This window comes from Chiloscyllium punctatum, chromosome 9 (assembly GCF_047496795.1).
Source record: "Chiloscyllium punctatum isolate Juve2018m chromosome 9, sChiPun1.3, whole genome shotgun sequence".
NCBI lineage: Eukaryota > Metazoa > Chordata > Chondrichthyes > Orectolobiformes > Hemiscylliidae > Chiloscyllium > Chiloscyllium punctatum.
In genome coordinates this window covers 53238053-53255500 of record NC_092747.1, presented here as the reverse complement: position 1 = coordinate 53255500, position 17448 = coordinate 53238053, and the positions used below count along the sequence as shown (strand labels likewise).

The 17448-nt window shown below is 40.2% G+C and overlaps 1 protein-coding gene across 1 annotated transcript in view; it reads right to left on the bottom strand.

Annotated features, from left to right (window-relative positions):
• Nucleotides 1–17448, bottom strand: part of septin10 (septin 10) — an 89293-nt gene that overhangs the window by 58357 nt on the left and 13488 nt on the right. Inside the window, exon 2 of the mRNA XM_072577532.1 lies at nt 16841–16955. Coding sequence (XP_072433633.1) covers nt 16841–16955 — 115 coding nt within the window. The remainder of the gene's footprint in view (nt 1–16840; nt 16956–17448) is intronic.

Below are 17448 nucleotides of genomic sequence, written 5' to 3'. Positions count from 1 at the left end.
AAGAATACGATAATCAGTCCCTGTAATCCATTCACTTGTTATCATAGGACACCGACATTCACCGGGCCTTGTAAAATTATAAATCGCCCATCTTAAACAATGTAATGACAATCAACCATGTGACTTAGACCTTTTGTATTATTCCTATAAAAAGTACTGCTTTTGTGTCACCACAAGTAGACACATGACTACTTTTGGGGATATTGGGAATGTCTAGCTGGCTGTCCAATAATAAAGCATCTACCACTGTACTGAAACTTATATCGTCCAGATTTGTGGAACAAAATATATATCAACACTAGCCTAATATCTTGGAAGAAGAAGGGCTTATGCCCGAAACGTCGATTCTCATGTTCCTTGGATGCTGCCTGACCTGCTGCACTTTTCCAGCAACACATTTTCAGCTAATATCTTGGAAGCCCAAGATAACGCGAGAAAATAAGAAGAAACTGCCACTTCCAACCCTTGATTAGGAGAATTTCTTGGGCAACTCGGAGGCAAAAAAACAAACACCAGAAAAAAGTGACAGGTATGAGCAAATAGGCAAAGAACCCTCACTTTCAGCCATGAAGATCAGTTTCATCCATCCACTTGTCCGATTAGACATCAGTAAACTATTCTGAGGAGACTCTCGTCAGCTATGGAAATCAATAACCCTGTGTCCCTCACTTATTGTGTCAATTCAGGAGCAGTTTACTGTTCTGTTAGACATCTTTCTTTTCTGACAATTCAAATTATGTGTCATATCGGAACTGGATGTGATTTATATGGACTTCAGTAAGGGACTTCATGTGGTAGACTCATTAACTAGGTAGGATTACATGGAATACAGGGAGAACTAGCCATTTGGATACAGAATGGCTCAAAAGTAGGAGACAGAGGATGGTGATGGAGGATTGCATTTCAGTCTGGAGGCCTGTGACCAGTGTCCCACAAGGATCGGTGCTGGGTCCATTGCTTTTTGTCATTTATATAAATGATTTGGATATGAACATAGGAAGTATGGTTATTAAGTTTGCAGATGACACCAAAATTGGAGGTGTAATGGTCAGCCAAGAAGGTTACCTGAGAGTACAACAGGACCTTGATCAGATAGGCCAATGGGCAAAGGAGTGGCATCTAAATTAGATAAATGAGAGATGCTGCATTTGAGAAAGACAAATCAGGGCAGGAGTTATACACTTACTAGTAAGGTCCTGGGGAGTGTGCTGAACAAAGGAGAACTTAAGTGCAGGTTCATAGTGGTAGACAGGATAGTGAAGGTGGCATTTGGTATACTTGCCTTTATTGGTCAGTGCACTGAGTATAGGAGTTGGGAAGTCACATGGAGGCTGTACAGGACATTAGTTAGGCCACTTTTGGAATACAGCTTTCAATTCTGGTTTCCCTGCTAAAGGAAGGATATTGTGAAATTTGAAAGTGTTCAGAAAAGATTTAGAAGGATGTTGCCAGGGTTAGACAGTTTGTGCTACAGGGAGAGACTTAATAGACTGGGGATATTTTCCTTGAAACGGTGAAGGCTGAAGGGTGACCTTATACAAGTTCATAACATTGTGAGGGTGAATAGTCATGGTCTTTCCCCCCAGATTAGCAGAGTCCTAAACTAGAGGGCACAGGTTTAAGGTGAGAGGGGAAAGATTTAAAAGGAACCCAAAAGGGCAACTTTTTCATGCAGAGGGTGGTGAGTGTATGGAATGAGCTGCCAGAGAAAGGTGGTGGAGGCTGGTACAATTACAAACACATAAAAGGCATCTGGATGGGTAGTTGAATAGAAAGGGCTTACAAGGATATAGGCTAAATGCTGGCAAATAGGACTAATTAATTTAGAATATCTGGTTGGCATTGATGAGTTGGACCAAAGGGACTGTTTCCATGCTATACAGCTCTATGACTATGTTGCTTAATAAGTAATTTTAAGGCAGTTTATAAATTCTTAAAAGCATGTTTGGGGTAAAATGTCTCCTGAACTGTAAATCTTACAGACTTGATATTGTCAGGAGACAGCTAGTTAATAAAGAAAAAAAGTGTAAACAGAAAGCTAACTGCAGTGGGGTTCAGTTTCAGTCACCTATTGCCAATTAGCAAATCAGAACATGGAGAACTTGGTGAGAGAAATCAAGGTTCGTTAAACAGAACAATTTTCTGTTTGATAATTTTGGTAGTTGGCATTGAAGCCGGGCTCTCAGTAACTGGAAAAGGACCGAAAATGACAATTATGAGAACATGAAGTTAGAGCTGGCTGAAGTGAACCGGGTCACTAGGTTACAGGAGATATCAGTACAAATGCAAACGTTTAAAGGAGATATTTCAAAATACTCAGACAAAACTATATTTCAGTGAAAAGCAAAAATTTAAAGGAACATATACACCACCTGTAACTAGGAAGGTTAAAGAGTGTGACTAAAAGATTAATAAGGAGGGATAAACAAAAAGTATAAAAGCTAGACAGAAACAAAATAAAGTACTTCGAGCTACTTAAAAAGGAAAAAGTGAGCACGTAAACGTCATATTGATCTTTTATAAAGTCTGATGAATCAATATTGGAAATTAAGCCTATAGGAGATTAACTGAACAGGTATTTTGCACCTGTCTTCACTGCAAAGATCAGATTCCAAAAATATTCTTAATCAGTATGTGAAAAAGAACAGGAGGAACCTAAAGCAATTACAAAATCACCTGGGCAACAAAAGTCTATTACTAGAGCCAAAAGTTGACAGGTCCCCAGGCTCCAAATGGACCTCATAGTAGTGTCTTAAAATAAGTAGCTACTGAGATAGTAAATCAGCTGATTTTAATTTTCCAAAGTCTCAACAGAAAGGGACCGTGACTCTTCTATTCAGAGGTGGGAGAAAGAGAGATAGAGACACAGATACAGGGAGGGAGAGTGTGCAAGTTGGTTAGCTTAATATCTGCCAAAAGGAAAACGTGGGGATCTTTCATTCAGGAGGATATAGCAGGACATAAAATGTCAATACCATCTGGCAGGGTCAACATGATGTGTGTAAGGGAAATCATTTGACTAAGTTGCTGGGAGTTACTGAAGGAAGAGACGAGCAAAATAGACAAAAGGGGAAATCAGTGGACACGCTGCACTTAAATTTACATTTAGCATTTGACAAGTGCTCATGGAATAGGAGACAGTAAAAGCTCCAGACCATAGGGCGATTCTCTCATGAGAGAGAGAGGCAAATGATGGATCGTTTAACCAGAGGGTCACTATACCTCGGTTAAGGAGTGTCCTCCATGGTAGCCTCAGTGGTGTAAGAAGTGAACCCACATTGTTAACAGTGTGGATGCCGAAAGGATGTCACTTGTTGTGGAAGAAACTAGAACATGAGAAATTGTTACACACACACACGATTAAAAAAGGGAAAGTGTTAATTGTAGAGTTGAAACCACAATCCGAACAGCCTTTTTTAAAAAATTATGCATACAAGGGATGTGGATATCTCAGGCCAGGCCAGCATTTACTGTCAAACCCAAATCTGGACATGCTGGTGGTGACTTGCCTTCTTGAACTGCTTCATTCTTTGGAGTGTAGGTAAACCAAGTGCTGTTAGAAAGGAGGTTAAGATTTTGACCCAGTGAAAGCAAAAAAACAGTGATTTACTTTCAAGTGAAGACTGTGTGCAGCTTGGACAGGAACCTTCAAGTAATGATATTCCCATGCACTGACTATTCATTTATTAGATGGTAGTGGTAGTGGATTGGAAGTGTTGTGGAATGAGGTTTGGTGAGTTTCTGCACACACTAGTGTCAGTGATGAAATAGGTGAATGTTAAAGCTACTAGATGGAGTACCAATCAAACAGACTGCTTAGTCCAGAATGTTATTAAGCTTCTTGTGTTGCTGTTGAAGGACCTTATTTTTGGACTGTGCACTAAAACATGGGAAAAGATACTGTTTAAATTTTTAAAAATGAAACTGTGGAAATATTGTAGTTTTAAAAATTATTTGTGAACTCATTGACGTTTTCATATACAGGGCGATCGCTGTATCTGCGGAATCATTTTTCACAGTTTCCCATTTAAATGAATGGGTTCACTCCTATCTGCAGGTCTGGGCTGCCAAGGTAGGTCTTGGAATGTATCCCCCACGAGTATGGCAGGACTACTGTACAGTGCTGCTTTATTCAAGCAGTGAGGAGAGACTGGTATCTAGGTGTACACATTCAGGATATTTTTGACCAAAGGCAGTCTTTTAATTAGTTGTGTGAGTTAGGGAAATTCTACATAGCAACATCATTTGATTGGTTCTTGGGCAAGTGCCTAAATGCTATGTGTGGACTAAATGGGTTAAGTTATTTAAGGGTTAAAACTTTAGTCATATTGTTAGTAATATGAAAGCACATATGTTGTTGTTATATCCAACATGCAGAACTCGGTAAGAGCGAAGAGAACAGATCTGTGGAATTGGAAATCATACATGTAGATCAATACGCTCATGAATCAGGTCCATCTCCCATGTTTTAGTTACCATCCAGTAGGTAGTCATATCTAGCCGATTTGTTTCACAAAATCAAAACTACACACAATAAATGAAAAGGAGTATGAAAGTTAGAGAATGTCGGCTCAGAATGTATGAGGCAAGTGCCAAGTGTATTGTGCCAAACTGTATAGATTGTAAAATTAAGTAACTGTACAACACTAAGCATGATACCTGGCCTGTAACCTGTGAGTGGTGGAGTAGAAAGGGAAAAATACTAGGTTGGCTACACTGGACTAGGCTAAGGGCAAGCCAGGAGATGAACGACTTTAATCATATTGTCAGTCATAGTGAAGCAAATGGGTTTCACAGATGTAAAGAATAGATGACAAAATGAGACAACACAACAATCAAGAAGCATTATCAGCAGAATACTATCAGCCATTGGTAAAATACCAACTGCCTCTACAACTGGGAAGACAGATAATGTAAGACACCGGGACAGAGGAATGCAGGAATTGTAATATGTATACTATAATGTTTTGTATAAAGATTAGAGGAGTCTGAAACACACCAGAGTTGGTTTTTACAGTGATAAGATTGATTCTGCTTACTTATGCATGAAATAAACCATTGTTAACTTGTTCCCTGGAGTTTTTTTGAAAATCCTTTCACGGGATGTGGGGGAGGTCACTGGTTAGACCAGCATTTATTGCCTATCCATAATTGAGAGTTAAGAGATAACCACGTTTGTCACATGTAGGCCAGACCAGGCAGTGCCCTTCGCTAAGAAGATATTAGTGAACCAGATAGGTTTTACTCCTACAACTGAATGGTTTCATGGTCACCATTAGGCTCCTAATTATTATGGAGTTTTACTGAATTCAAATTCATGGCAAGATTCGCAGCCAGGTTCCCAAATCATTCCCCAATCACTGGATTAATAAATAGTCCATGACAGATTTATTTTATAAATAAACAGTATATGGGGATCTTTTCCACAATCAGGTACGACACCAATGTCTTAAGTACTACAGCTGATGTACTGTCACAGCCTAGAACCTTTGCAGTACCTGGTGCCTTCAGTTGTTTCTCCATTCTGTGTGCAGTGAATCCAGTAGGCTAAAGGCTGACACTTGTGACATTTCAAACTTGGCTGCCTCCTCAAGACCTAAGCATAACGTTAATAAATGTCAGGTGGTAAACTGTAAATATATAATTTCTTCAAATCCAAAGTAAGTAAGAGTCAGAGTCATAGAGATGTACAGCATACTTAGAAAGTTTGAAATGAATCGTCATATTTTCATGTTTATTGTTAACATGAAATTCAAAAATGTAAACACTCAGGAGGACAGTAATAGACTTCAGGATGACAAGCAAGTGAAACTTAATATTAAGAAATGTGATGATATATCCTGTATTTTGGTAGAAAGAACATAGGAAGGCAACATAAACCTCTTTAAAATTGCATAATTTCATTTAAGAGAAGAGACATACAATTACGTGCTCAGGGTTTTAAGGCAGTCAAGTTCAGAAGGATGTTAAAATAAAGTATAAACGTACCCTTGACATTATGAAGTAATATCATGCACAAAAACAAGACAGCAATGCTAAATCTTTATAAGACACTACTTAGACCTTAATTGGAATGGCATTCAATCATTTTGAAAGAATGTCAAGGCCTTCATTTTAAAAATGTGTAGGGGAAAACTGCCGATCTAAGATAAAGAGGACATCTGATTGAAAGATCTGCATCACAAAAGGCTTTGTTAAGTTTTCCTTAAATACTCAGAGTAGCAGAAGAGTTAGTAACAAAGGTACACTGATTTGAGGTGTTTGGCAACAGAACCAAATAGTGACAGGAAGAAATAAAAAAAATGAGAACAGATACTACATTCTAGAATCGAGAGTGTGGTGCTGGAAAAGCACAGCAGGTCAGGCATCATTCAAGAAGCAAGAGAATCGACGTTTTGAGCATAAGCCCTTTTGCAGCACCACAGTCTCAACTCTGATCTCTACACCTGCAGTCCTCACTTTCTACTACATTTGAAAATGTAGTGTCTGAAAAAGGTGGTGAAATTCAATAGCAACTTTCAAAAGGGAATTGGATAGATAAATCACAGGAAAAGATTTGAAAGGATGTGGGGAGATTTGAAAAGGTGGGGAGCAGAACTTGGTGGAAAGCTCTTTGGTAGTGCCACACCAGCACAATGGACCAAATGGCTTCCCTCTGTGCTAGGTTCATAGCTCCTTGAAAGTAGAGTCGCAAGTAGATATGATTGTGAAGGCGGCGTTTGGTATGCTTTCCTTTATTGGTCAGAGTATTGAGTATAGGAGTTCGGAGGTCATGTTGCAGCTGTACAGGACATTGGTCAGGCCACTGTTGGAATATTGCGTGCAATTCTGGTCTCCTTCCTATTGGAAAGATGTTGTGAAACTTGAAAGGATTCAGAAAAGATTTACAAGGATGTTGCCAGGGTTGGAGGATCTGAGCTACAGGGAGAGGATGAACGAGCTGGGGCTGTTTTCCCTGGAGCGTCAAAGACTGAGGGGTGACCTTATAGAGGTTTACAAAATTGAGGGGCATGGATAGGATAAATAGACAAAGTCTTTTCCCTGGGATCAGGGAGGCCAGAACTAGCGGGCATAGGTTTAGGGTGAGAGGGGAAAGATATAAAAAGAGACCCAAGGGGCAACTTTTTCACGCAGAGTGGTATGTGTATGGAATGAGCTGCCAGAGGATGTGGTGGAGGTTGGTACAATTGCAACGTTTAAGAGGCATCAGGATGGGTATATGAATAGGAAGGGTTTGGAGGGATATGGGCCAGGTGCTGGCAGGTGGGACTAGATTGGGTTGGGATATCTGGTCGGCATGAACGGGTTGGACCGAAGGATCTGTTTCCATGCTGTACATCTCTATGATTCTATGACTCTATTTATGAAATCTCAACTAAGTTTGATCACTTAAAACATTAATTGCACAAAATATGCAATATATGTATTTACACACACAAACTGATGCATTCACCAGAAGAAGGAAACAAAGACAATAGCATTGCACATGCCATGGTCAACAAACAAAGCTAAGGGCCAAATGCTGGAAAACAGAATTAAGATAGTTAGATATTCAACAGTGCGGAAGTGAAGAACCAAAAAGGGCAGTTTTCTGTGCTGTGGATCTAAGCCTCTGACAATTATTGTGAAATTGTTAAAGAGAGAAAACTATAGAATATTTTGTAAAAGCATTAACATTATGGCACAATATGACAGATTGAAACAGACAGCTTCCAGCTTTTCCTGAGATCTGGCTGAAGTGCAGGTATCAAGGCAGAAGAGTGTAATGGAAAAGAAAAACTTGAAGGACAGCTGAGACAAGACAGCACACACAAAGCTCAGAGAAAAAATGTACCAAACAATAAAAGTAGGGTATTAGGAGGCAGACAAGCAAGTACGAGTTGGATGAAGGTGGGTGGAAGTGGGCAGCGGTTAGTAGCACAAGGAGCTGTACAGATCTTACAGTTAAAGAATCTACAAACTCCTTACTCTTCGTAGCAGGTATGGGAAAGGCATTAAAAATGGCATTTTAAGAAGAAAGTCTACCTAGGTCCAGTTCCACTTGGAGGAGCAGCAGCACAGGGAGGATTTAACTAAGGAGAGGGCAGAATTTTAGTTTCTTGATGTTGCTCAGCCAGCTAGTGTAATAAATGACTTTATGTTTGGCATGCATTCAGGCTTGTAGCCCTCAAATGCAAGGGAGTGAGCATGGGTTGGCAAGGTTGGTGACAAAACTAGAGAGAGGAGAAGATTGTTAGTAATAGAGGTAAAAAATGTACTTAAACACAGTAGTAAAGACAACTGATAGAGTCACAGCAGACAACTTGAGCAAATATGTAAAAGGAGTCAGTAACCTACTCTCACCTCAGGCAACTACTGATGGGATATTGGGTTAAGTTGAAGGGGAGGAATGTGGTAGAGGAGAATTAGGAAGTGGTTGGAAAGAATCCTTGGAAATGAAGAGATGGTCTCACGTGTGGAGGGAGAGCTTGAGCTAAGGCAGAATGATAAGAGGACTCAGGGTAACCCAAGATGGGGGATGGGGGACGTTCCTGGCTGTAAGGGCGGCTCATTCCTTTCCGGATATTTTAGGTGTTGGGGTTGGTTTCCTCACATTCCAGGAGCGGCCATTGCTGTTGTGGATGGACGGGAGGGAAGGGAGGGAAGGGAGGGAAGGGAGCCATAGCTATTAATTTAACCTGGGGCAGTGTTTGTAGAGGAATAAGACGGTGTTATTTTCTGGGTCTGTAGACGGTGAAGGAGCAAAAATGGCCTTTGCAGTGATATGTACTTCTTGTCAGATGTGGGAGTTTAAAGAGAGTTTAAGGGTTACTGCGGATTATATCTGCCATAAATGCTGTTGGATGCGAATCTTATCAGATCGAGTGGATCGGTTGGAGAGACAGATAGAAGCGATGAGGCATTTGCAACAGCAACAGTATGTGATGGATGGCAGTTATAGGAAGGGGGAAAAGTCTCAGATACAGTCACATAGATGGGTTAATTCCAGGAAGGGTAAGAGAGGTAGGCAGCTAGTGCAGGAATCTTTTATGGATATACCCATTTCAAACAGGTATGCTGTTTTGGAAAATGTAGGGGGTGATGGATTCTCAGGGGAACATAGCACGAACGGCCAAGTTTCTGGTATTGAGACTGGCTCTAATGCAACGAGGGGTATGTCGGCTTCCAAGAGATCAATTCTGTAGTCAGAGGTACAGACAGAGAAAAAGCAGAATGGTGTGTTGTTTCCTTGGTGCAAGGATCAAGGATGTCTCAGAGAAGGTGCAGAATATTCTCACGGGGGAGAAAGGCCAGCAGTAGGTCATTGTCCATATTGGAACCAACGACATTGGAAGGGAAAAGGTTGAGATTCTGAAGGGAGATTACAGAGAGTTAGGCAGAAATTTAAAAACGAGGTCCTCAAGGGTAGTAATATCTGGATTACTCCCAGCGCTACGAGCTGGTGAGGGCAGGAATAGGAGGATAGAGCAGATGAATGCATGGCTGAGGAGCTGGTGTATGGGAGAAGGATTCACATTTTTGGATCATTGGAGTCTCTTTTGGGGTAGAAGCGACCTGTACAAGAAGGACGGATTGCACCTAAATTGGAAGGGGACTAATATACTGGCAGGGAAATTTGCTTGAACTGCTTGGGAGGATGTAAACTAGTAAGGTGGGGGATGGGACCCAGGGAGATAGTGAGGAAAGAGATTGGTCGGAGATGGGTACAGCTGAGAACAGATGTGAGTCGGGCAGGCAAGGACAAGGTAGGACTGATAAATTAAACTGCATTTATTTCAATGCAAGCAGCCTAAACAGGGAAGGCAGATGAACTCAGGGCATGGTTAGGAACATGGGACTGGGATATCCTAGCAATTACGGAAACATGACTCAGGGATGGGCAGGACTCGCAGCTTAATGTTCCAGGATACAAATGCTACAGGGAGGATAGAAAGGGAGGCAAGTGAGGAGGGGGAGTGGCATTTTTGATAAGAGATAGCATTACTGCTGTGCTGAGGGAGGATATTCCCAGAAATACATCCAGGGAAGTTATTTGGGTGGAATTAAGAAAGGGATGATCACCTTATTGGGATTGTATTATAGACCTCCCCCCAATAGTCAGAGGGAAATTGAGAAATAAACTTGTAGGGAGACCTCAGCTATCTGTAAGAATAATAGGGTAGTTATGGTAGGGGATTTTAACTTTCCAAACATCGACTGGGACTGCCAGAGTGTTAAAGGATTCAATGGAGAGGAATTTCTTAAGTGTGTACAAGACAATTTTCTGATTCAGTATGTGGATGTACCTACAAGAGAAGGTACAAAACTTGACCTACTCTTGGGAAATAAGGCAGGGCAGGTGATTGAGGTGTCAGTGGGGGAGCATTTTGGGGCCAGCGACCATAATTCTATTCATTTTAAAACAGTGATGGAAAGGGATAGACCAGATCTAAAAGTTGAAGTTCTAAATTGGAGAAAGGCAAATTTTGACGGTATTAGGCAAGAATTTTTGAAAGCTGATTGGAGGCAGATGTTTGTAGGTAAAGGGACAGCTGGAAAATGGGAAGCCTTCAGAAATGAGATAACGAGAATCCAGAGGAAGTATATTCCTGTCAGGGTGAATGGGAAGGCTGGTAGGTATAGGGAATGCTGGATGACTAAAGAAATTGAGGGTTTGGTTAAGAAAAAGAAGGAAGCATATGTCAGGTATCGACAGGATGGATCGAGTGAATCCTTAGAAGAGTATAAAAAAAGTAGGAGTATACTTAAGAGGGAAATCAGGAGGGCAAAACAGGGACATGAGATAGCATTGGCAAATACAATTAAGGAGAATCCAAAGGGTTTTTACAAATATATTAAGGACAAAAAGGTAACTAGGGAGAGAATAGGGCCCCTTAAAGATCAGCAAGGCGGCTTTTGTGTGGAGCCACAGAAAATGGGGGAGATACTAAATGAATATTTTGCATCAGTATTTACTTGGAAAAGGATATGGAAGAAATAGACTGTAGGGAAATAGATGGTGACACCTTGCAAAATGTCCAGATTACAGAGGAGGAAGTGCTGGATGTCTTGAAACGGTTAAAAGGTGGATAAATCCCCAGGACCTGATCAGGTATACCCTAGAACTCTGTGGGAAGCTAGAGAAGTGATTGCTGGGCCTCTTGCTGAGATATTTGAATCATCGATAGTCACAGGTGAGGTGCTGTAAGACTGGAGGTTGGCAAATGTGGTGCCACGGTTTAAGAAGGACGGTAAAGACAAGTCAGGGAACTATCATCCGGTGAGCCTGACCTCGGTGGTGGGCAAGTTGTTGGAGGGAATCCTGAGGGACAGGATGTACATGTATTTGGAAAGGCAAGGACTGATTCAGGATAGTCAACATGTCTTTGTGCGTGGGAAATCATGTCTCACAAACTTGATTGAGTTTTTTGAAGTAACAAAGAAGATTGATGAAGGCAGAGCTGTAGAGGTGATCTATATGTACTTCAGTAAGGCATTCGACAAGGTTCCCCATGGGAGACTGATTAGCTAGGTTAGATCTCATGGAATACAGGGAGAACTAGCCATTTGGATACAGAACTGGCTCAAAGGTAGAAGACAGAGTGGTGGTGGAGAGTTGTTTTTCAGACTGGAGGCCTGTGACCAGTGGAGTGCCACAAGGATCGGTGCTGGGCCCTCTACTTTTTGTCATTTACATAAATGATTTGGATGCGAGCATAAGAGGTACAGTTAGTAAGTTTGCAGATGACACCAAAATTGGAGGTGTAGTGGACAGCGAAGAAGGTTACCTCAGATTACAACAGGATCTGGACAAGGTGGGCCAATGGGCTGAGAAGTGGCAGATGGAGTTTAATTCAGATAAATGCGAGGTGCTGCATTTTGGGAAAGCAAATCTTAGCAAGACTTATGCACTTAATGGTAAGGTTCTAGGGAGTGTTGCTGAACAAAGAGACCTTGGAGTGCAGGTTCATAGCTCCTTGAAAGTCGAGTCGCAGGTAGATAGGATAGTGAAGAAGGCGTTTGGTATGCTTAGCTTTATTGGTCAGAGTATTGAGTATAGGAGTTGGGAGGTCATGTTGCGGCTGTATAGGACATTGGTTACGCCACTGTCGGAATATTGCGTACAATTCTGGTCTCCTTCCTATCGGAAAAATGAAACTTGAAAAGGTTCAGAAGAGCTTTACAAGGATGTTGCCAGGGTTGGAGGATCTGAGCTACAGGGAGAGGCTGAACAGGCTGGGGCTGTTTTCCCTGGAGCGTCAGAGGCTGAGGGGTGACCTTATAGAGGTTTACAAAATTATGAGGAGCATGGATAGGATAAATAGACAAAGTCTTTTCCCTGGGATCAGGGAGTCCAGAACTAGAGGGCATAGGTTTAAGGTGAGAGGGGAAAGATATAAAAGAGACCTAAGGGGCAACCTTTTCACGCAGAGGTTGGTACATGTATGGAATGAGCTGCCAGGGGATGTGGTGCAGGCTAGTACAATTGCAACATATGAATAGGAAGGGTTTGGAGGGACATGGGCCGGGTGCTGGCAGGTGGGACTAGATAGGGTTGGGATATCTGGTTGGCATGGATGGGTCGGACCGGACCGAAGGGTCTATTTCCACGCTGTACATCTCTATGACTCTAATAGATTAACATGAGAGTGAGAAACAAAAAAAAAGGCAAATAGAAGACCATAAGGGGAATCAAAATGCAGAATGAAATCACTGAAAGAGTTGCTTAGTGCAGAAGCTGGCAAGAGAAAGGATCTCAGGTGAGGAAATCAGGTGATAAAATGGCAAAAGTTAAGTGAAAAGGTGCCAGACAAGGGACAAAGAGAATCAGGTACAACTTAGCATGATAGTGGTAAAGGCAAGTTGCTATGTCAGGAGGTCGTGTGGTGCAATGTGCAGCAAGGCTTCAATGAAGACAAAGGGGCAAAGAACCAAAGACTCTGAAGGAACAAACTGGTGGTTAGAAGTGGACGAGCAAACCTTAAATAGAAACTAGTTTAAAATAATAAATCATTTAATATCATAGAATCCCTACTGTGCAGATAGAGTCCATTCAGCCCATCAAGTATGCACCAACCCTCCAAATAGCATCCCCACAATCCCACATTTACCATAGTTAATCCACTTAGTCTGCACATGCCTGGACACCATAAAACAACTAATAATGGCCAATCCACCTAACTTGCATATATTTGGCCAGTGGGAGGAAACTGAAGGAGCTGGGGAACCTACGTAGACACAGGGAAAATGTGGAAACTCCACACAGACAGTTGTCTAAAGCTGGAATTGAACCTTGGTCCCTGGTGCTGTGACGCATTAGGCATCAGTGCTAACCACTGAGCTACCATATCGACTAAATAAATTAAATTTGGCGGAACCATAGAACGTTCCATACAGGAGGTAGCTATTTGGCTCACTAACTCTTGGCCTGTACCCTTGAAGCAACAAGTGAATATCCTAGTTATTTTAAATATAAAGAAGGTTTCTGCCCTGCAATTCAGTCAATGTGTCGTGTTTGAACTTCAAGGAGGCATTTGACAAAGGACCTCATGAAAGGTCATTCATCAGATCCCATGGTTTTGGAAGTAGTATATTGGCATGGATAGAGAATTGGCTAATGGGCAGGAAAACAGTGAGGAATATGGAATTCCTTTTCAGGTTTGGCGACCTATGGCCAGTAGGGTTCAACTCGGATCACAGGGATCAGTGCTGAGGCTGCAACTGTTTACAATATATAGTAATGACTTGGAGGAAGTCAGTGTACTGTAGCTAAATTTGCAGTTCACAAAAATAGATGGAAAGTTGGGTTGTGAGAGGGGTACAAAGTTGACATAGATACTGTTAGGTTAAGTAAGTGGGCAAAAAGTTGGCAAATGGACTATATTTTGGGAAAATGTGAAATTGTTCATTTTAAAAAAGGGAGAAAAAAAAAGAACATTACTATTCAAATGGAGAAAAATTGCAGAAAGCTTGAATGCAAAGGGACGTGGGGTACTTGAGCACAAAACACAGAAAGCTAGCACACAGATACAGCAGGTAATTAGGAAGGAAAATGCATTTTTTGGTCCTTATTTCATGGGGTTTGGAGGGAGAGGGGAGAGGAGAAGTTGTAAAAGAAAGACCTGGATATAATCAAAGTTTCATAGCACAATTCCAACAGAAAAACATAGAAAAAAAAATGGCAAATGGAAATTACTTCTGCACCTATTGAGGACAGTCTTGTAATTACTAAATGTACATCCTTACTGCATTGCTTTAATTAGAGTAATGCCTTGTGCAGGGTGGACAACAATATACTTAAAGCAGATCATGAGGAAATACTAAAAATTCCAGAGCAGTGGAATTCTTTTCTTCAGACTTGTAACAACCTACATCCCCAATGGACAATGCCTCATTAATGTTCTCATCAATGCTTTATTATTCGGGAATTTCAACATTTGATTACTGGAAGGAAATTGCACAGTTCAATTGATGATGATATTTGGAGTGAGTTTATCAATATTTTAGATGTATGCACATGTGGTATGTTGCAGTAACTAAGGCAAAGAACTGTCCAAATCTGCCAACCCACAAATGATGCTTTACTTTATGTAAATCTTTTTCGGTCTGTCTCAGGAACTTTAAACATTCAAAGAATTTAGGATGCTTGTATTGATGAGGAGAAGAGTATCTCAATTTCTCATGAGGTATAGCTACATAACTCAAAATAAATATCAGACTTAATTTATTATTTACCATCACTTTACATATATCAACTATTGCATCAATATTCTGGGCAAGATTACTTTTGGCAAGGTTGTATTCATTACCCAGCTCAACAAAATCCTGTGGATAGAGAGAGTTAGAGTCAATAGCATTGTGCGGGACTGGAATCCTGGTAGCTGATTCCCATCCTTGAAAAATGAGGGAAAGTGACAACCTGGCAACATCTACAATCATTTTCTGATCCCAATCCATAAAAGGAACACAAGATTGAATTTGAGTTCAGAGATTTACATGGTGAAAACTGAACAGTTTGCATTGTTAATTCAGCACCATGTTATGATAGGCAAATATACATAATTTAAACATTCTCCCAGTTCAGCACGTAAGTTCAAATTTCATATTAAAACAAAATTTCAGACTTTGCACCACTAAGTATCTCATATTAGAAAAGTCTTCAGCATGAGCCACAGGCAACAAATGATTCTGAGCTGTTATAATTCTGGAATTCATTGGCAAACGTGCTTATACAGCACCAGCATTGGATAAAGGCAGTATCTTCACAATTTAGTCATACATCATTGATTTACAAAAACACCTTGAAACTGTGCAGCTTTAACAATAAACATTCAAATTTCACTTATGGCACCTTCTCTTGGATAACAATGCAAATCAACCATTATCTCCACTCTTTCATGTGTGTGCCCCTTTAACTGCAAAATCCAAAGCAATTACAATTCTAGACAAAGCTGGAGAAAGCTCATCTAAATGTTTACTAGTTCTGATTAGATCGAACGCCCAATCCAGGTATAAATATGTTTTACAAAATTTATAAATACAAAAACAATAAATTAAGAAAGCAATGATTTTCAATTGATCTACTCAAGATTCAGTTCCTAAATCTGGTCGATTGGGCACGGATCCCTTGCTCTCTTCTGTTGACTGAAATTCTTCTTCTGCCTTTGGCCTTCTTTCCTGTACACTGAACTACGAAGAATCACTACTTATTGACTCATTCTAGCCACTAGCCCTGTGGATGATCAGAGACATCCTGAACTCCAATTGGCTGACTACTTAGCCCACAGTTCATGGTGAATTTTGGATTGGCAAGGCAACGTCTGCCCAATTCCTATTGGGTTTCTTTAGTGACATCACTTCCTGTCTCCTAATTCATTCTTTGACATGTCAATCGCTTAATAGGACAGTGTCTTTATAACAGCTCCTCGTTTACCAACTTCATAAGATCTTTCCCAGTGGCACCAGTCGGATACTTCAAGCAGATGCATGAAGTAAAAGTGTCACCCCTAATGAATTAATGACACCCCAAATGTTCCACCTTACGTTTATGATGTTGTCCAAAACCTAGCAATCTTAATTTAAAAGAACAAAATGAAACTCCACAATAACTGTTGATGCCCAAAATAAATTAAATCCTAAAATAATCATATAAAGACTAATATACATAAATCTGCTACAAACTCCACGTTACTCAGTGCAAAAAGTCTTTTGCCCCAAAGCATTTTCAGTTTACTTTAGCTTGAGTCATAAAACCACCAAAAAACCATATACACCATGACCTTTTAATTGGCCTGAGCCATATGGCTTTCCTCGTAACAAAATTTTTAAAAATTAACTCAAACTGAACAAAATAAAATTTAAATTTCTAATTTGTTTAATCAAGTGAAAGCGATTATTGAAAAATAAATCAATCCCATAGAGATCCTTTCTTCAATTGTTTAAATTATTGTAGTTTGGTTTCAAAAATGTGCCTTTCGTTTCTCATTACTGCCAGTGTGTTTTGAACACTATTGACTCAATAGAGTAGGAAGAGGGGATGGGAAAGGTGGTGAGAAAGTGCCATGAGACTGTTTCATCATTCTATCAGACCTTAACTGTGCATTAGCTCCATTTACCCAGACTTGGCTGATGCACTTACCCACAGTTTTGAAAAGGAGTTCATAATCACGATGTGAACAGAGGTTGACTTTGTTCATTATCTTGAAATTAGAACAAAGCAATTTGTCCCCCTTTTCTGGATTCTTCAAAGTAAATAACACGCCTATAGTTGCCGAATTGAATCACTATCATTTAAACACTATTGGTGTTCACTGACCACCATTTAACCACAAAATTGGAATAAAAATATTCAAGTACTTACCAACACAAAGAATATTAAAGCAAAACCCCTGGGAGGTAGATTTATTAACTAGTTGATCTGGTAAACTGTCAAATCCAACATGCCCTGACAAGGAAAGTGGGCGGACATTTTCACCCTGCAACAAAAAGCAATAGTACATACAATAGCTGGTCAACCTTTAAAATACATTCTTATAGGTTTGAACCATTTTCCTAACTTTCAAAAAGAATGGAATCACAATTTGTATAAGTACCTATCACCAGAAATAATTCATTCACAGCTTAATTATTCCTGAACAAAGAATGTAAAGTTAGATACAAAAAGAAACATCAAAACCTTTATATGTATTTATTTTTTTAAAAACATCCTTACTTTGAAAAAGGCATTCAGTTTCTTTCACGAAGGAATATTGTTAGTATCTCGAATTCTAAATTCTTCTCCAGAGAAATCAACAGTTCTAACTGGGGGTCAATTAATTGGAAATCTATACTTCATATTCACTACCCTAAGGGGTGGGTTAGAGTTGAAAATTGCAGCTTCAAAATTCGCAGAAAGTTTGACTGTTGTGTGGTGTCTCGTCCTATAGTAATTGTATAAATTAGAAAACATTCACAAGTCAACACCACAGA